Source organism: Nesoenas mayeri (assembly GCF_963082525.1).
Source record: "Nesoenas mayeri genome assembly, chromosome: 2".
NCBI lineage: Eukaryota > Metazoa > Chordata > Aves > Columbiformes > Columbidae > Nesoenas > Nesoenas mayeri.
Window position 1 is genome coordinate 135,484,115 of NC_137543.1, and position 19,035 is coordinate 135,503,149.

Consider the following 19,035-nt stretch of genomic DNA (forward strand, 5'->3'; position numbering starts at 1 on the left):
AGAAGAGAGGGAAAAAAGGTCAGAAAAAGTCAGTTTGTAGTTGTTCCTAGCACAAGTGATTGTCTTCTGGAAGACTGAACTTCAACGCAATTACTTGCAGAAGTGATAGATATGCTAGTTACCTTTACTTACAAAGATATCGATATTTACACCACTGGAATATGCCCATCTCTTTATGCCTTTGCTATATCAAGAAGAGATCTTTCATCTCTGTGTTTGTTTGGCTTTTTTCCCCCCCATTTTCTTAAAAAAAAACCCAAAATAATCCTCAAACCTTGAACAAAAAAGCCCAAAATGCAAAACTCTTGATATAGCGCATTTGTTTCAAGCTTTGCGGAAGAGCTGCATCAATTTATCTTACTTCCCTCCTTTCTAGGGAAAAGAAATACACTATCATGTATCCATGTATTTGGAAATATGACTGATCTATTATGTTTTCCAAAGTTTCAGAAAGTCGAGTAACTCCTGATTATTGTTTTTGTAGAGCTTTAATGTTCAATTGACAACAACTTATTATAAGTCGAATGTGTCAAGAACACTACTATTAAATAGTTGCTTTAAAAAGTCTTCCAGGTATTTATTTAGAAGTCTTGTTTAAATGAGTTGACCAATCACTGACAATAATAATTAAAATGATGATTAATAATTATAGATACATGTTTTAAAATTATCTGCTCATTTTATGAAGCACTAATACATACACTCAAATTGGAACTGATGTTCTGGTTTCCTCTTGTAGCCATCTTTTAAACAAAACTTTTATCTATGACATCACATAATTAAGTTACACAACAGCAGTTTGGAAACCACTTCAGTGGAAATGCTTCAATCAAATACAAGATAACAGTCTTATCTTTTAATATACTTCATAAGAAAAAGAATAATCACTCGCATGCTATATTTTCCTATTTGAAACAAAAGAAATAATAGCCTACTCTAAATAACAGTATTTATTTGTAAAACAAAAGCAGTATACAAGACAACTCCCTGTGCTAAAAAGAGTTTGTAGGTGCTTTGTCAGTATTCTTTTGTATTCTTCTTTTATTTTTTAAAACTAACCTACTTAAACTACAGCACCTCAGGCACAGATTTGTTTTCTTCCACATTTGGAAAAATGAACAGCATAGTGTTGGTTAATAATTCTTTCCCCAAAACATAGGCTTTTTACTGCTAAATAGAAAAAACACTGTCTGTTCATTTGGATTTTATACAATGTAATTATAGAAAAAAAGCTATCAGATTTTCAGGTTTTAGATAACGGAAATAAGTTTGGTATCAGAAGGTTTTATTTAAATCCCTCAACAAACTATCCAGGTTCCAAAATGCCTTTATAAAAAGTCTTTTTCACCTTTATAACGCTGGGTAGATATGTCCTTTTCACTATAAAGGAACCAAAAACTTAATTTCCACACAAAATATATACCACATTCTTATATACTCATTAGGAGTACAAGGATCTGACAGCATTTGTTGAAGAATGGAATATTGAACACCACAGACACTACGTAACTTCAAAGGATACATCAGAATTACAGGAAAAAGCATCCCCTACCACCTCTTAGAGCACACAGCCAGCCCCAGCTGTATAATATTGCTTTAGAAGATGTGCATGTATGTGACACTTCTTACAGACACTCCATTACACTTCCAGACGACAGCACATACAGCAGGTATACTTCATGAAATTTTAAAGTAAAGAAATTCGCTGAAATATACTTCAAGGAATTTTTTTCAAGGGACAGCAGGAGAACACTGTACAAAAATATGACACCAGACTAACAAAATTATCTTAGCAATGACATCTTAGATAAACAATAACTTGTGTTTTCTTTTTCATTTGAGTATAGCAAATGAAGTTGGCAATTTGTTAAAAGCTGTGTTTTGTAAATATGGATCAGCTCATAAAGGCTATAAAAAGCTGAACAAATATAGTTGAGTAGACAAAAAGCATTTATCTCTCAACTTACTGATGTAAAGCATTATCCATATCTCCTTAAAGATTTTTCCAAATATGTACATACATTTTCCAAATGTATGCTTTTAATCTTCATAATGAAAAATTATCCAATATGAAAAAATTGTACAGTTCTAAAAAACTGAGGTTAAAAAACATCGTCAGGTTTTTAACACATATTAGAAAAACCATATATAGACATCTGGTTTACACAGATTAGCTATTGATTTCTGTTAACTCTTAGCTAATCATTAGCTATTATTTTATCTGAAATTAACTAGCAGCAGAAATAATGATTTGTGAAGCTTATACAAGTATGAAATTTGATTTATAAAGATTATAGATTTTAAATAAAGCCAGTTAAAAAGTTATTCATGGAAATTCAGAAAATTGTTTAAAAGATCACTAAATATGGCTTGAAATGTATAAACATAAACAATGAATTAAATTCTGTCCACAAATACAGGCCTTATACAACAGATTAAAGTATAAAGGCCTAATGTCTTGTCTATTTACATTAATTTATAATTTGTATAAATGCTGACTAAGAGTACAATTCTCATATATTTAAATATTGTGCATTTAGGTATATTCTCTTATACGATCTTTCTTAGCAAGTTTAAAATTAGAATAGTCTTCTTGTAAAATTTAGTTACATTTCAATGTACAATATGATAGGCACTCTCTTCAAAACAATGCAGTCTGAATGGCTGGACCTCCCATTTTCTTTCTGTCTTTCCATTTTCTTTGAAACAGCTGCTCTTCTTGATTGAAATAATGTTCTGAAGTATTTGAAAGCTAAGAGATGTAAACACCAAAGAGCACTCGTACGGTTGTTTTAAAAAGCTTATACGGCATTAGGATGCAAAATACTGACCTGACACATAACTGAAGTATAGACCTGAAAAGCACTGTCCTGAATCTGAATAACCTGCTTCAGTTGTCACACTTTCAAATTATAGAAGAAACTGAGTCTCCAGTACCACACAGAAGCTGTGAACACAAGTCTACTCGCACGGACAGAGGTCTCTGGCCATCGCTGTTCTCATGTAAGATTAAATTAAGATTTGAACAATGTAGATCATAGAAGAAAACCTGTGTTTTCATAAAACAGTTTCACCTTCCTCTCAATGAGTTGAAAAATGAATATTCCTCACAGCTCTTCCCAGCCAGTAATCAGTTATGAGCCAACCCTTTGCACAAGCAGACTGAAGATATGAAGAAAAGGCACCTCATTCAAAATAATGCAGAGCACACCACACTAGACCTCTGTTAAGAGTATCCTGACAGATGTAAGGCTGAGTACTTCAGAGACTTGAGAAAAACCTGAATAGAACTGTTAAGTTCATAAAGGAAAAGAAGGAGAAATAGTATGGGTTGCAGTAGTTAAAATTAGATGTTCTTATTATTTCTTGCAATAATGCAAAACAAAAGAAGTTGTAAGGTTACATTTAAAGCAGAAAAACAAAAATACTAATATTTTCTTTAAAAAACAATTTACTCCTGGAAAAGAAAATCCACAACATCAATGAATTCAGGTACTCTGAAGGATAATACAAAGAAATAAAAACCATTGCATGACCTAAGTATACTTCTATAATTAGACTGCATGACAAACAATGGTAAAATTATTAATACTTCTAAAAGGGTCTTTTACTTTCCATAGTACACCCCAAGCAGACAGAAATTAGAAAAAAAAAAAATACTATGAATAAGGAAAAAAAGCAATTTTTCATGAAAGGGGGTATTCTTTATCATCTCTGAAATCACTGTTACCAAATTGGAGCCGAAGGATAAGCTGATGGCAAAATATCAATTCTGAAAGTACAACTCAACAGGAAATATTTTTTTCATATAGTTAGCATATAGGCTTAGTTAATCATATGCTTTTTTATGAAATGTCTTACAGATAACAGCTATTACTGTCATGAGTAACACCTAACACAACTTTATCAAACAAAATATTAAGGCTTACCCACAATTTCTGTCAATAAAGTAATGAAGAGTTAACCATGATAAACCACTACCATGAAATCCAAACATGTAAGATGCATTTTGTTCTCTTAGATATGTGGCAAAGACCTACTTTCAATTAAGTCAATTCAGGCTAAATTGATGCAAAACAAATAGAAATTCCCTTAAAAGCAACAGATACACAATTCAACAATCTTATAATTGCACTTGTTCATTATAACTGTAAGCAAGGCTGATTACACATGGTCAGCTAAGTAGGCTTGCCAATTCCTTTCAAAATAAAACTAGATTGTCCAGAGATAGAAAGTACACTGAGAAGAGAAGCCTGTGAAGTAAGTATATTTTCAAACTTTTTTTTTTCTTTATTTTCTTTTATTTCTTTATTTTAAACTATTTTAAAGGATTAAAGGACAGAACAAGTATCTGGTCATCCTTGTTGAAATGCAGCACACTGATCTTCTTGGTGTAGTCAGCCTCAACTTCACAGGAGTGGTTATTCACAAGTCAGTTTTTTTTTCCCCTCAAGTGTACAGACAGCCCCAGATATAATGAATATAGAAGTATACTCTTCCTAAAGAGGAAAGAGTATTTTCATTTTGATATACAGCCTAAGTGCACCACGATCATGAAAGAGTTCAAACAAAGGAATTCAGCCTAGTTCAGAGAAAGAAATCCAACAGGTGTCAAGGGAACGAATCTTCTCTTCCACAGTTAAGTAGAAGACAGTAGGAAATAAAAACAAACAAACAAAAAGCCAATAACCTGTCAGCTACTGGAAAGCTGTAAGTGTGCGGATAGCTTTGACAGAGAAGCCCGGCCCACGGGGCGGCAAAGATGTTATCTTGCAAATCTGTATGTTGTAGAAAAGTAGTGAACTGGAGAGCACTGAAGGATGGCTAAAAATTCCATCAGAGGAACAAAGTCTTTCTTAGCAGTAATTTTCCACAATGCAATGCTGTACCATGCCAACATAATTGTCCACTCAATGTAAATTTAATCTCAATATCACATACTGCAATGTGTGTAGATATACTCTCTAACAGGTGAGGTGCCAAATCACCAGTGACACCCATCAGAGTTTCACAACATGAAGGCAACACTTCAGAGCAATCAGACTCCTCTCCACATAGCACAGAAAAAGCTTGGCAGTTATTAGCACAGACCAATCTTGTCTTCATACGGATTTCTGTACAATGCCTTATATCACTCCACAGTCTAATACTACTATTAATGTTCTTCCTGAAATATTTTAGTTTTCTTTAGTTCCACAATCATGAACCACGCCCCCCCTCCACCCCCCGCCTCGAATTACCACCACATTAGCTATAAAAAGAGGGAAGAGAGAGAAAGAAGACAAAGGGGAGAGGAGATGCAAAGAGTTCAGTTAGCAGGAACACCAGACAATTCCTTTTATTGTGCACAACAGCATGAGAACAGTCGGTTCAACCCAGACAGCTATAAGATCCTATGTGTTTTTAAATACAGGGAAGAAAGGAACTTCCCCTCAATGAGAAAAAGAAAGAAAAAAGTTTCTCCACTACCGAGAAGTTCTCAATTATTCACAAAATTTAATTCTTACTGACTTACACTCCTAATACTTTGAGCTAAATTAATCAGTTTGGCTCAAGTCATTCCTAAAGTTCTTCTTAGTCACAGACCAGGAAAAGGAAGCAATTAATAAATCGAAACAGTGGCCCAGACAGTCCAAATATATGGAAATGTAATTAAAGTAAACATTTAGGGTAGGTCAAGAAAACACTTGCTTAATCCTATCAGTGTATAGTCCAAAGAGTTAAGTATGGTATCTGCTAGTACAAGCGTTAAAAGTCTGCAAACATCTGTGAGGAAAATAAAGTTGTGCTGCATGAGAGATGACGTGTGTTTAACCCTAACATGAGAGGCTTTAAGTATTTCCTAATACTAAGAAGTATACCGGAAGATGAACCACCAGCTTCATATATAATTACTACTCATGTCCAAAGGGTCATGGGAAGACAACACATTGCCTAAACTGGACCTAAAAAACCCTTTGATTAATATTATGTACATTTTATAGGTGATGTGACACATCACACATGAAAAACTTCATTTTATGAGCAAGTAGGAGAAGAAAATTTTAAGGATTAGAGCACATTGACTAATAAAAAAGTTCTACTTTCAAATGAAAGAAAGATGCTAAACATTTAATCAGTATGGGAAGCAAGAGCATTTGCTTTTCTTCTCTAAACACTTCCCACCAGGAAGGTCTGAGGAAACACAGAATGACTTCTAAGACTAGGAAGCTAAACAAACTGATATAACAGGGTCTTGTGATAGTCATAAAATGTGCAGTCAGTCAGTAGGTTGTCTGTACATAAGGAAATTACTAATTACTTTACAGCTGCAATTAGCAATTCCATACATTTAACTCTTAGCATATAAAAGCAAAGTGTCCTTACTAAGGTGAAGAACAGCTGTAAAGGCTGAGTTTAACTGCAAACTGCATTTTCCCTTTTTCTGCAATTAACAGAGAAATTTGTGATCCAGGTAAAAGGAAAAGCTCATAGAGTTCTCCAGTTCAGTATTGTGGTTCCCAGCCTTTTACTTTAGCAAAACTACATATTTAACAAAAATAATAAAGCATTAAACAGAAGGGAATTTTTAACAAAAATAGAACAACAATCAAATTGAAATTGAACAATTCAAAAGGTCTAAACCATAAGTAATCTCAAACAAAATTATTATGAATATGAGCTGCATAATGACTCAACCAGTATTTACCGTGTTTCTGATTGGAATTTTCTTCGGTTCTGGTGGCACATCCTGAGGAACAAATTTCACTGGTTCCTTAATCTGCCTCCGTGATCTTTTGGTCCCATCTGGTAAGGTTTCCATGGCGATATCAGCCTCCATATCACTGCTACCTGCCTGGTCACACTCTGAGCATTGCCTGCAAAGCAGAAGATTTTCTATTTAATATTGGTCACAAAAGCAGAAAAAGAACATATTGAACTGTTTGGGTTTAAAATACAATCAAAAGTCAAGGAAGTGAACAGACACTCGAATGATATTTTAAGCAACTACACAAAAAACAAGCAAGGCTTTCTTATTGTTTTTTGACTGTGTTTTGTTTGGTTGGTTGTTGTTTTAGTCTGTTTGGGGTTGGTTTCTTTGTTTTTCTTCTGACAGTATTTAAACTTTGAAAACCAAGACTATGAAAGTAGGATCTAATCTGCAAGAACAATGCACCCTATTCTACCATATCCCCATTTTTAATGGTGCCCACTGATCTGTAATCTATTCATTATTGTTGCTGCTGCACCTTAATCTTTACAGTGACACACTGCTGAATTCATTCTGATGAGGACACTACTGGCAGGGATTTAGAAGAAACGTCTGCTCTGAAAACCAATTTTAATATGTATTTTCTAAGGGAGTGGGTTTTAAATCAGAAAAAAGTAGTTAGGAGACAATTACAAAAAGAGAAGCTGGAAATGTTTACTAACAAACTTTGAGCACCGAGTTGAAAAAAAAAGCCTACTGTGCTTTGGAAGAAGTACAAAATCACAATCAGAATTTCAAAAGTGAACAGATGCTAAGTTAATGCTATTAACAAGCTCCACAACAGAATTAACAAGATGAAACGTCATCGAGATGTGTTCTCACTTGCAGAAAATACTTATCTTCTGCAAAGTCATAAACGTGGATGTTAACTAAAAATATGTTAAAGAAAATATTAAAATTATACACACTGACGAGAGCCATTTTTTTAATTCCTCTTCACATTAACACTTTCAATTTAAAAAAACTATTAATCCTTTCAAATTAAAAACTAAAAACTAAATTCAAAAACTAAAAATCCTTTCAAACAAATTCCAATTCTTCACTGTTCTCATATTAAAATGTTCTTTTTATAATACAAACTACAAAACAAAAACCAAAAATCCCCCCATTATGTTCTGCTATTAGTTGGCATTATCAGGGACATACACATTAAAATTATCTAAATGAAGGAGCAAATTTGCTTTGGAAGGAAACAAACAAAAAACATGTATTTCATTATTTGAAGTTAAATGTTAATACACATTTGTGACAAGAAGGCATACTCATCCTATATCTAAACAAAAAGACAAAGTCAGGTATGCATGCTGTGTCTGAGATGATTTCTTTGTGTGTACATGTTCAACAAGAACAGCTTTACTCCTATGAACTTCAGTAAGGGCCAAAACAACATCAACTCCATCAACTTGCCATGTTTTTTAATTCTTTCAAGCTAACACAAGCAGTATAATCTCACATCTCCTGTGGCTATACCAGAAGACAGCAGCAATCATGGTCCGCTAGACAGACCCATGGCTACCAAGTCAAAATAGAAAGAATCTAGTCGTGGATCGGGTAACTGTTATCAGTGTAACCTTGGCTAAGCCAACACCTTCCTCCTTCATCTTTTCCATATGTAAAATTAAGACAATTGTAACTACATTGTAATATCATGAAGATTAACCACTTCTTATTTGTGAAGCACTTGAGACCACTGGAAATAGGCTGCATACCAGTGCTAGAAGTGCTACAGGGTGGATAGTGGGAAAGGGTCTCCCCCCATCCCTCATATAAGTAAGGAGACTTTATTAGTAGCAAAAACACAAGAAGTCAGTTTATGCCATTTTTATACTTTGCAAACAGGCTTTGGCCATTGTACAAGTGTGTATTACTCTCTTTTTCCTTCTTTTTACAAACCTCAGTTCACTACAGACAGTACCTGTTAACATTTTCAGGCCTCTTCAAGACGTTAAAATATACAACCAATGAAAAAAAATATAAAGTATAAGAACTTTCACAAAATGCTACTTTTTACATGTATATATTTACATAAATTTGTGTGCATAAACAGACACAAATACATATACATATGCACAGACCAAACTAATATTATTGTAAGATTTTATGGAGAAAGGCTCTCCAATGATGTAATGAGAGAGAAGCTTTACAGATAACAGCATTCCCTCAGAATTGTGTTTGTCTGCTTAGCTAAAGGTTATTTTGTGTTCTTTACTTTTATATGATACATTGTCTTCAAGCTGTCCAACTCAAAACTCAATGAAGATTTCCTGTTTGATAACCATCAGAGAGCACAGTCTTGTGTAATACTGCAGCATCAGTCATGTCATTGATTTATGTAATGGAAAGCACAAGTGAAAGTACTTACTATGATCTGCTTATGTAGATGTAAGCAACAGCTATGCAAGTGGTTCTAAAATACTGTGATGAGTAATTCTCACAAAAAAGTTCCCTATTAATATGGTAGAAATATGTGCTACGTATAAATTTAACAATAAGCATTCTACAACTAAAGAACTACATTAAAAATCTGAAGTTTTATAATACAAAAAAATAGTGGTATGATTTTACAGCAAATGTTTGGGGTTGGGAACCCAGTCTCTTGAACCTACCATCCTGCACCTATAATTTAAGCATTCCTGTTCGTTAGTTCTGTGCTATTAAAAGGGACAGTTTTTCTGCTACATAAGCTCAGGCAGTAGCATAGAAAATATAACTATGCAGACCAGTAAAGTAATTCAGTTTCATTACAGCCCTATTTAAAAACAAATAAATAAGGTATTGTAACTTTGATGTTAGTGAGGGAGACAATCAACATCTCTGAAACAGACCAGGTACTGAGTGCAAGTTTCTGAAATTCCTTTTTTATGATAGAGCTTGCTCTGAAACAGGTGATGCAAGTGTCACAGCAATCAAAAATAGAAAAAAAAGCTAGACCTAGAAAAACAAAGCTGCAAAATGATAGTATGATGAGGGGGCTGGGTGAATCAAAGAACAAAATTTCACAAATACTTTGAAGGTGACAAAAAAAGGAAAGTTACAAACAAGAATTTACAAGCAACCTCTTGATTTACTGGAATAGCCTCTACAATCACAGGCAACCACATCTTATCAACCCTATTACAAAACAGTCAAGCTTCAACTACAGTTTGGTTGTTAGCTCCCTTAGGGCCCACAGAAAAGCTATTACAAACACACACTCCTCTGACTTGGAAACAATCACCTAACTTTCAGCTTCCATTATGGTTTATTTCAACATGTTCTTGAATTTAAAGAACTCTTTTCACATTTAATCTCGATACACTCATAGAAAGCAGACATACAACTCCCTGTCGTCCTGGCTATGCTGGAATCACGCTCATTTAATTTCACCTCTTCAAGGACAACTGATGAATAGAGAACCTACCACAACAGGCCACCTTCTGTTCCAACAGCCTTTGACTACCTCTAAATTAGTAAGCATTGCCATGCAGTACAACCAAATGAACAGGAGAAATTGTGCCAAATATTCAAACTTCTGTACACAGGGTTTTTTTTGCTTTTAGTCCCGACCTGCCTAACCTAGGCTCACAGCGAAAATTAGTAGTAGGATCAGTAGTAGTATGGCTACTACTAAAATTTCTGGAAATGTTTGATCCATCAAGAAATCTTAGTGGTGATCTGAAACCATTTAATCATATAGAACGTCTTTGATTAAGCTCTAAATAAAAAGCTGAACAGTTTTGTTGTTTTTAATCTGACTCGGTACAAGAACCAAGAGGACCAGAGATACCTTCCTAACTCATGAGGCAAATGGATCTTCTCAACTCACTAGCAAAAAGACAAGAACAGCAAGTGAAGAGCAAAGCACACCATTCATTTTCAAAAATTATTAAAAGTCTAAGCTGACACTGAAACACTGCTCTTGTGTATCTGCGTGATGCAAATGTTTCTCAGTTGTCTGGTGGTGAATATATTTTTGAGCATAGGCAGCTTCAAGAAAAGTGTGAACATGTAACAGGGCTTCACTTCAGTAAGCACACAAAGACAAAACAGTGCTTCCTGCATATGTAGAAAATGAGAGTATGAGGCCATTAACCAATAAATTTTTATTATAAAGTGAAAAAATGAACATCTACATCATGGAGAAAACAAGGAGGGAAGGGACAGTTTGGAGATGGGTTGCTGGTTTGTTTTTTGTTTTGGTGAAGTAGAAATAAAAAACCGTAAAGCAAAAAACCCTGTTACTTCCTCCGAAAAATTAGAGCAAACAATGGCTTTATGATGCTTCCTTATGCCGCCGCTTTACACAACAAAAAAACCCTAAATGCACTTCAGCTTGATGAGCCTGACACATGGAAACTGAACACTATTCCTGTATAAAGGAAAGGTCACGAAGCTGAAGATTTTTCAAAGTCAACATATCGGCAAACTTAACATCAAAAAATTTGGTTTTATTTTTGAAATTTTAATAACAGAGCAAACAACATCCTTGCTATATGAGACACAAACCCAGATAAAAACATATGAAAATATTTTGTTGAAACAGTAACACTACAAAAACTAGGGAAAAAAAAAAAAGAGGTTTTGTTCAATTATCATCTTTTAGATTAATTAGACTGGCTTAACGGTGTTATGGTTCATGGTTTCATGTGGCTTGCATGATGAAAATTCAAAAGACTCAGTCTAAAAATCTCCCATTTGCAATGACCCAAACATCCTTCAACTAGTACAACTGACAAATACAGAAAAAATTATGTTATACGTAATACTACATTGTACTCATACTTACATAACTTAATAATTTTATATGATTATCCAATGATTCAGGACAAAAAAAACTAACAAGGCATGCCGGATCAGTACTAAATGAATGGGGTCAGGAACACAAATGAAAGTCGAGACACTGCAGGAGTGTTCAAGGGAGGCTGGTCAAGGACTCCACAATCATTCTGTTCTGTTGCCAATACTCCCCACACCAGAGTTACCACCAAAATAACTTGGCCTTCCAGAGTAAAAATAAAACCTATGAAGCTTAATGTGATCATTAGTCCTTGTTCGGTTAATCTGAGTCCCCAGCACTTCATATGCTACCAAAAGTTAACACTGTCTTTCAGCCATCTCATTTCAGTAGAAAGCACTAGTCCCTGTTGGTAGCTGCCGAGTATTTTCTTAATGGAAATGTCAATATTTTGCAATCAGATTTTGATTCATTGTGTTGTCTGTCAACACTTGTGCATTGCTTTTGCAAATTACTCTCTACCAGAAAAACACTCAGTTCCCAGTCCATTCAGAACAGGCAGGAACATAAAAGCACACAAGTTGTCATAGAGAATGACAAGATTTAATTTTATGATAACATGTGAATCAAAAGAATATTCTAGCATTTAATCAACAGGATTTCTAGAAACTAAAATTTTCCAGATTTTTATATAAAAGTAGGACACGCCATTTTACTCTATGATTAGAACTGCTAGTCTACTTTGAAAGCAGCACATCAAAACAAATACAAATTAATGCTTTCATGTTTTATTACTTAAAATAGTTATGCTTTTCCTCTCAAATCCATTTGAAATGGAGACAGGCTTTGAAGTTACTACGTTAGCAACAATTTCTTTTTAAGATATTCAAGCTGTATAAATGTTACCCTGGAGAAAACTGTCAGGCATCTGAACAGGGAAAATTCTTAATTCTAAGTGCTTGAAACTAGTTTCTAATAAGCTGTGAGACACTGGTGTTCACCAGGTCTAAACTCTTACTACAATTTCACTAAGACTAAAATAATTTCCTCCTTGTAGAAAAACTGAGATAATTAATTATAATTTGTGCTTTCTTTAACAAATTAACTTTTAAATATAGAAATATTTTTCCTTACCATAACATGCAAAAGTGGATGTAGCTAAACAATTCCAAAATAATTTCAGTATACTATAATTCAAATTTCTATTGAATGCTGAGCATGAAAAGGACAAAAATAACAATTGACTAATCTACGTAACATCACAAATCATTTGGCGTCCTGAAACGCAGCATAAAATATGAAGCCTAAGGAATAAACTCATGCTGAACTACCCAATGTTTAAATAAAGATGTATTGACGAAGTATATGGGTCTAATAATAAAATCTTTTGCAAAGACTCAAGCTAGCAATGACAAGCAAATCATTAGAAGTGATAAATTATTTAACTGTTTCCTGCTTAGTATTTTAAAAGAGAACTAAACATTTTAACCCTTTAAATGCAGTCTTTCAATCTGCCTCATGTTTCTAGGAATTTCCTGCTATACTCACTTCATCTTTTTGCATAAGTACCCATTATATCCTATACAAATATCTGAAAAGTACATGGCCCTCATAGAAAAAAACTGCACTTTTGTTCATAGCTTAATCAAAAGATTTAAATTTTATTTAAAACAGCAGGAGGGAAAAAGAACTACTGAACTCAAACTTAGATTAAGTGTCTGTTCTATATGCTCTCTACTGATCCTGAAAAGAATACATGAAAGCATGTCCAATGATGAAAAGAGTGCAATCAATACAGCTCAATTTGTCTGCTATAATCTCACACTCCAGAATACGTCTCAGCTAATTAGAAGTAAAAACTAAGTTTGTGATCCGAGGTATAACTGAAGCATGAAATTCACAGCAAAGATAAGTTACAGCTTTGAAATAAAAGCATTTTACTACCTATTCTGCCTTTAACACCTGCTGAGAATTGTAGTCTTACATCTTTTGGACTGATGGCTTTTAGTAAGCCTTTTCAACTTAGCTACAAAGCAGAACAAAAATCAAGAACCTCCTGTGCAAATGCAGAAGCTACCAAAAAATTTTTAAAAATGCTTCTGTGTGACATAACTACTTGGTAAATTTGACCAAAGAGCTCAGAATACCCTTGAAATAATGAAAACTCAAAAATCACAGACTATATTAAATAATGAAAGGAAAATTAAGTTCAGAAAAATATTAGTGATGGTGAAAATTCTTCTGAAAATTTCAGCTATTAAAGGAAATATCTATTAATTTACTAACTAAATTTACAGGGGTAAATTCAGGTTTTGTCATGCTAAGATACTAAAAAAAAAAAAAAAGAGACTTGCCATTTCATTTACCAACCATCTTGCTCTGCACACAACCATCAAAACTACCCCAAAAGATGACTTAAAGTAAGTGTTTTATGGAAGTTTATAAACAATTAAAAAAATAAAACTAAGAGACATATGAAGAAAAATAGAAACCAGGTTTTCTCAATTAAAATAGTTTTACTGTATTTTTAGGAGAAATTCTTACACTATTCTGATTTGGTACTTTAACATTCAGACAAGGTGATGATTATTCTGGGAGACGTTGTATACTACCTTCTTGCCAGACAAAAACTGCTTCTGAGTAACTGCTTCTAACACATTTCAGAGCAGTTTAGAAACATTCAGAACACCAACACAACATAGCAGAACATTAGTTTTATGACAGTTTGAAAATCAGCACCTTTACCACGTTATCAGTTCTCCATTGTACCACTTAGCTTCTGGTCTGATCTACTGGCACAAAAAGTAATTTTAATTCATGGAAATCTAGCCACATTAAGTATAGTTATGCATGTGCTACTGCCACTGCGGATTTGAGTTGTAAGACAGAAGTAAATCCAGCTGATTTGCCATATTGCAAAACCAATCTACTTCTTACAGGTTTATTTTAAGTATTTACAAGTATTTTCCTAAAGATCTGCACAGAGAGTTGCATATCTGGGTCCTAAGGTAAGCAGAAGACCAAGTCTTTCATTTCCTAAAGGCAGCCTGTAGTTTCCTACCAGTATTATATAGCAACATTAATCATCATAAATTATCTCAAATGCTAAAAAACCTAAAGATATAATATATTGCTATGTGGTGGCAAACAACTCAGTTCAGACTGTACTTTGGCAATATCTAAACCACTAAGAATTTGCAAGTCTATTCACATTTATGACCTACTTCAAGTACAGAGACAGCACAAGATGACACATCAACTGCATTCTTACCAGTAACTGTTCTTAGTCTTCCTTGGCATCCTTGTAAGAGGTGGATCCAGGCAACCAAGATGATAATGGAGTTTACAAGTATCGCACAGTAGCAGTAGGTGTTGATCATGGTTCTTCTTGCAAATTCCACAACTTTTAATGTAGGTAGCAGAAAAGCATTATAATTACATTTGAGCTCATAAAGAGTAAGTCATACATCAGAGTACAACCCCCAGTTTCAATACAAACATGTGGCAACCTCAATTTCAATGCATCATTTAAGTGCATAATTACTTTTTAAGGCGTTTTACATATACACAGTAAACCATAAAAGGCACCTCATTTAGTTAACAATAAAATGGCTTTCAATGTAATTTTTGAGGACTTATAACAAGTAAATAATCACTTGATATTTCAACAAAATGTACCAGTGGCAAATGGAAAAAATACTACCTGGTGCTATCCAAAGGCTTTAATAGAAAATTATGCTATTATCAGTTTTAACAATCATATCCTTATTTTAATAAAACAAGCACCCTGAAATATGTCAGTGCTGCTATTATACTGGGCAATGTATCAACTCATAAGAAATTACTTTTCCTTTTTATTATTTTGTTTTACTGGAACTGAAATTTTAGTTATTTCAAAAAGATCAGGTGTTCATTGATTCCATTATAAAATGGGAGGAACTAAAGGATCGGGTTTAAGTGAACCAGAACAAGTAAAGCAGGATTACTATTATATAACATATTATATGACTGTTTATGTATATGTCTAAATTGCCACGTTCTCAAGATGACCACGACTCGCAGCATTAGAATCAACTTTTGCTGATGTAACCCATCTTCTTCTCTTAGCCTGCCAGCTGGGCAAGGCCTGGCTGCTGCCCTCTAGATAAGCGATATACTGTACCACTTCTCAGCTGGTGGCAAGAGAAGGAGATCTAAGATGATACGTATATTCTGCACAGTTGTGCTCTGGGATACTAGTATGTGTATCACTGTTAGACTTAGTTAAAATCCAGTTGGTATCTTTGCAACTTACAGAAGCAGGGAAAAAGTGGAACAATGACAGAGAAATTGAATAAATTTTATTTTCTTGGGAATGAGTAGAAATAGAAGTATGGAAATTGAAAACATAATATATCCCACAGCATTTGAGAACCCATGAGCAAAAAGTAAAAATTCTTCTATGGCAAGTGTTCTAACACACCCAGCCACTGTGACTAAACAGCAACAGCACTGTTTGCAAAGTCATCAACACAGATGACTGCATTCAAAAGACAGTATGACAAGTTAAAAATTTTCACATCACGGAGACAAAGGACTCTTCTATTTCAGTTCTCTTTCAGACTCTTCTATTTCTCTTCAGATTTACCTTTGTCCTTGAAGCACTGCTGTCAAAGTAGCAAAAAAATCCAAACCTTACTGATGTGTACTAAGGTGAAGAACTGACTACTATTCAGCTTAGCCTTCAGAACTAAGTAAAACGTATAGACAACTCTGAAGCATTCTGTTTCTTAAAACTTGAGCAAACAATTTTCTCTTAACCCCTTTGTGAAACTGTAACTTATTATATATTGTATCTATTCTGTTAAGACTTGCCTGTAAAGTACTGCCGGAAGTGTAGATGTCTTTTGTGTTCCTCCTTCCTTTTTACTCGGTTTCCTTTCCTTAGGAGCACGTAAAATTGCTGGTATGTTCAACTTCTATTGGATTTGAACAAATGCAGTACACATGAGTGTTGAGACTTTTAGAGAATACCATTGCAATCCCAGTGCATGAAAAACAAGACTCAAATTATAAGCAGGAAATTGGTTATCTAACTTTCTTACAGACAAGGGCAACTACAGATGTTTAGGCCAGAATGATCACAGAATCACAGAATGATTTTGTAATATAAAGTAATTTTATACTCTTTTTTAAAAATTCAATAAATAAAAACCATATTGAAATACTGGCTTTTAAAATTTTTTTTCAACCTTCAAATAGAGGGATGGACAAAGATACATTTGTATAGGCAGCTGAAAAAAGCGAAGGCAAATTAAACAAAATTCACAGAAGAATACTGAGGCAGTTTATTTTCCCCAACATCCCTGCTACATTGGTGCTCAATAGGTTAATTAGAAAAATTATCTTATTGGACCAAGCCCTCCACAAAGCAGATGAGATTCTCTTCGGGTTTCTACTAATCTGCAGTATGCTAGCTTCTCAGACAGCAACCATCTATCAAAGTCATTTCTCAGCAGCCCCATGGGTCTGCATCTGTTCAACCAACTGGAAAAAAAATGTCATGCAAGCTGTGTAAATGAATTCTACTCAACTTTTTTTTTTTTTTAAACTAGTAACATTTGCACTGGGAAATATATTTGTGAATACTTTAACCCATGTTAAAAAGGAGGGAAAAATAATCTTGATTCAAGATATATGGTATGTGAAAATCCTTCTTTACAAGTAGAAAAGACAGGCAGAGAAACAGAACTAGAAAAAGCTAGCATACCTTAAGAACTACTACTGCATAAAGAAAGGGTAAGCTTCATTTTCTAAACAGCAGCAGACTAAGGAGTACCAAAGGGCATAACAAAATTGTGACCTAATAGTAGGCCTGCATTTTCACAATGAACAGTTTATTCAATCTTCCTTAAAATCATAACTGGAAATAATTTCATTCTCTCTGTGACATCTAAAATATTAATTGCCATTTAATAACTTTGACATAAAACATCTATCAAAAAACTGCAAGAATCTACACTTCTCTCTTTTCCCTGCGTGTATCAATGAGAACAAAGATAACTTCTAGCAACAATAAGTAATCCAAATCTTCTCCTCAATATTTATATTCATTTGACCAAAATATTCTACTCTGTCCAGTTAAAAATCATCACATACATACTGTACTTTTACAGATTTATATCTTATAAAAGCCATAAAGAGTTATCATTTGAAGCCAACAATAACTAAAGAAAATGTGGAGACAAAAATGGTAGGATTAACTCATGCTTCACTTCAAGGTTCATCACAAATGACAGGTCTATCAGTTATACCAAATGAAAGAATTTTGCAAACAAGATCACTATTACAACAACAAAATTAAGCTACAGGTTCCCAATAGGTGATTTCTAGAAGTCTAGGTATTTCAATCAGTAAACATTATCCCCAGAGTAAAGCCTGGGTCTGATCAAATCAATGTATTTGGCCATAGAAGTGACAGACAGAAAACAAAATGCCTATTCTTGGAAAAGCAGGTCTGGGGGTGGGAGGCGGGGGAGGTGATGTGAACAACCAACCTGTCCAATGATTCTGCCCAGCAGAGCCCAAATGCCTTGCCCTTCATTTCGCAGTTTTCCATTCATATTTTGTAGCTCTTCCAAAGATTCACACAGCTGAAAATTTAAAGAAAAAAATCAACAGGAATGAAAAAAACATTGAGTTATTCAATAAAATTTATTCAACCTCTTACGTATCTAGGATTCATTACTTTACTGTGGGATTAAAAAAAAAATTGAACTCATGTCAATATAGCTGAGACCAGTGCAATCAGTCAGCAATTTAATAGAACTAAGATGAAAACCTGGACAGCCACCTGTTTTGTAAAGAAGATCTCAAGCATTTCAGCATGAAAACAAAGTTTCATAAAGTCAATTAGAAAGCAAAACTAAAATACAGGAACATTTTTTATATGCTGTCCATCCTACTTAAGCAGCAAGATTATGACAAGTAACCATATAAATGAATTAAAGCTCTATATTACCACACAAAATAACGCTCAATCTCATAGAAAGAAATATAATTCATTACAAGATGCACACAGAATTTCTTTTGTTTTCCTTCTGGAAGTAACTGTTAGTTACCACCCAGCATATACTAGCTACTAATTTTGTTAAATGCCCTGTAACACAATCTCCTTCCCCTTTATCATCTTTGGGCACTTCATAAGGACCTGCTGCTTCATTTCCATATGTTCTCATTTAAAACACACACCTGACAGTTTGACAACAGCAACACTATTTTTTGTCATTACTAATAATAGTTTGCTGAATTCAGCAAGAATTACAGCATGTCATTTGTCACAAAAGATACAGTATATTAATGTTCCCTTTCAAAATATTTTAAGGTTGAAATAAAAAAATAATTATTCACTAAAAATGCAATGAAAAAAAGAAATTATTTTTTAACCATGATGATGAATTAATAAAAAATTATATTAGCAATATTTTGGAGGAGCAATGCCATCATGTATAGGTCCCAAATTTCCTTTACTGAAACAAAACACTATGGATGTGTAAATACTGATTATTTCAGCCTGAAAATGACCCAAGTC

The 19,035-nt window shown here is 33.9% G+C and overlaps 1 protein-coding gene across 1 annotated transcript in view; it reads right to left on the minus strand.

The window, feature by feature from the left end:
* The window catches only part of PHF14 (PHD finger protein 14), a gene marked incomplete at its 3' end in the record, with an annotated part of 165,348 nt that overhangs the window by 102,788 nt on the left and 43,525 nt on the right, over positions 1-19,035 (minus strand). The window contains exons 11-14 of the mRNA XM_080340474.1: positions 18,002-18,097; positions 16,320-16,423; positions 14,737-14,868; positions 6,689-6,857 (exon numbers count right to left, since the gene is read on the minus strand). Coding sequence (XP_080196600.1) covers positions 6,689-6,857; positions 14,737-14,868; positions 16,320-16,423; positions 18,002-18,097 — 501 coding nt within the window. The remainder of the gene's footprint in view (positions 1-6,688; positions 6,858-14,736; positions 14,869-16,319; positions 16,424-18,001; positions 18,098-19,035) is intronic.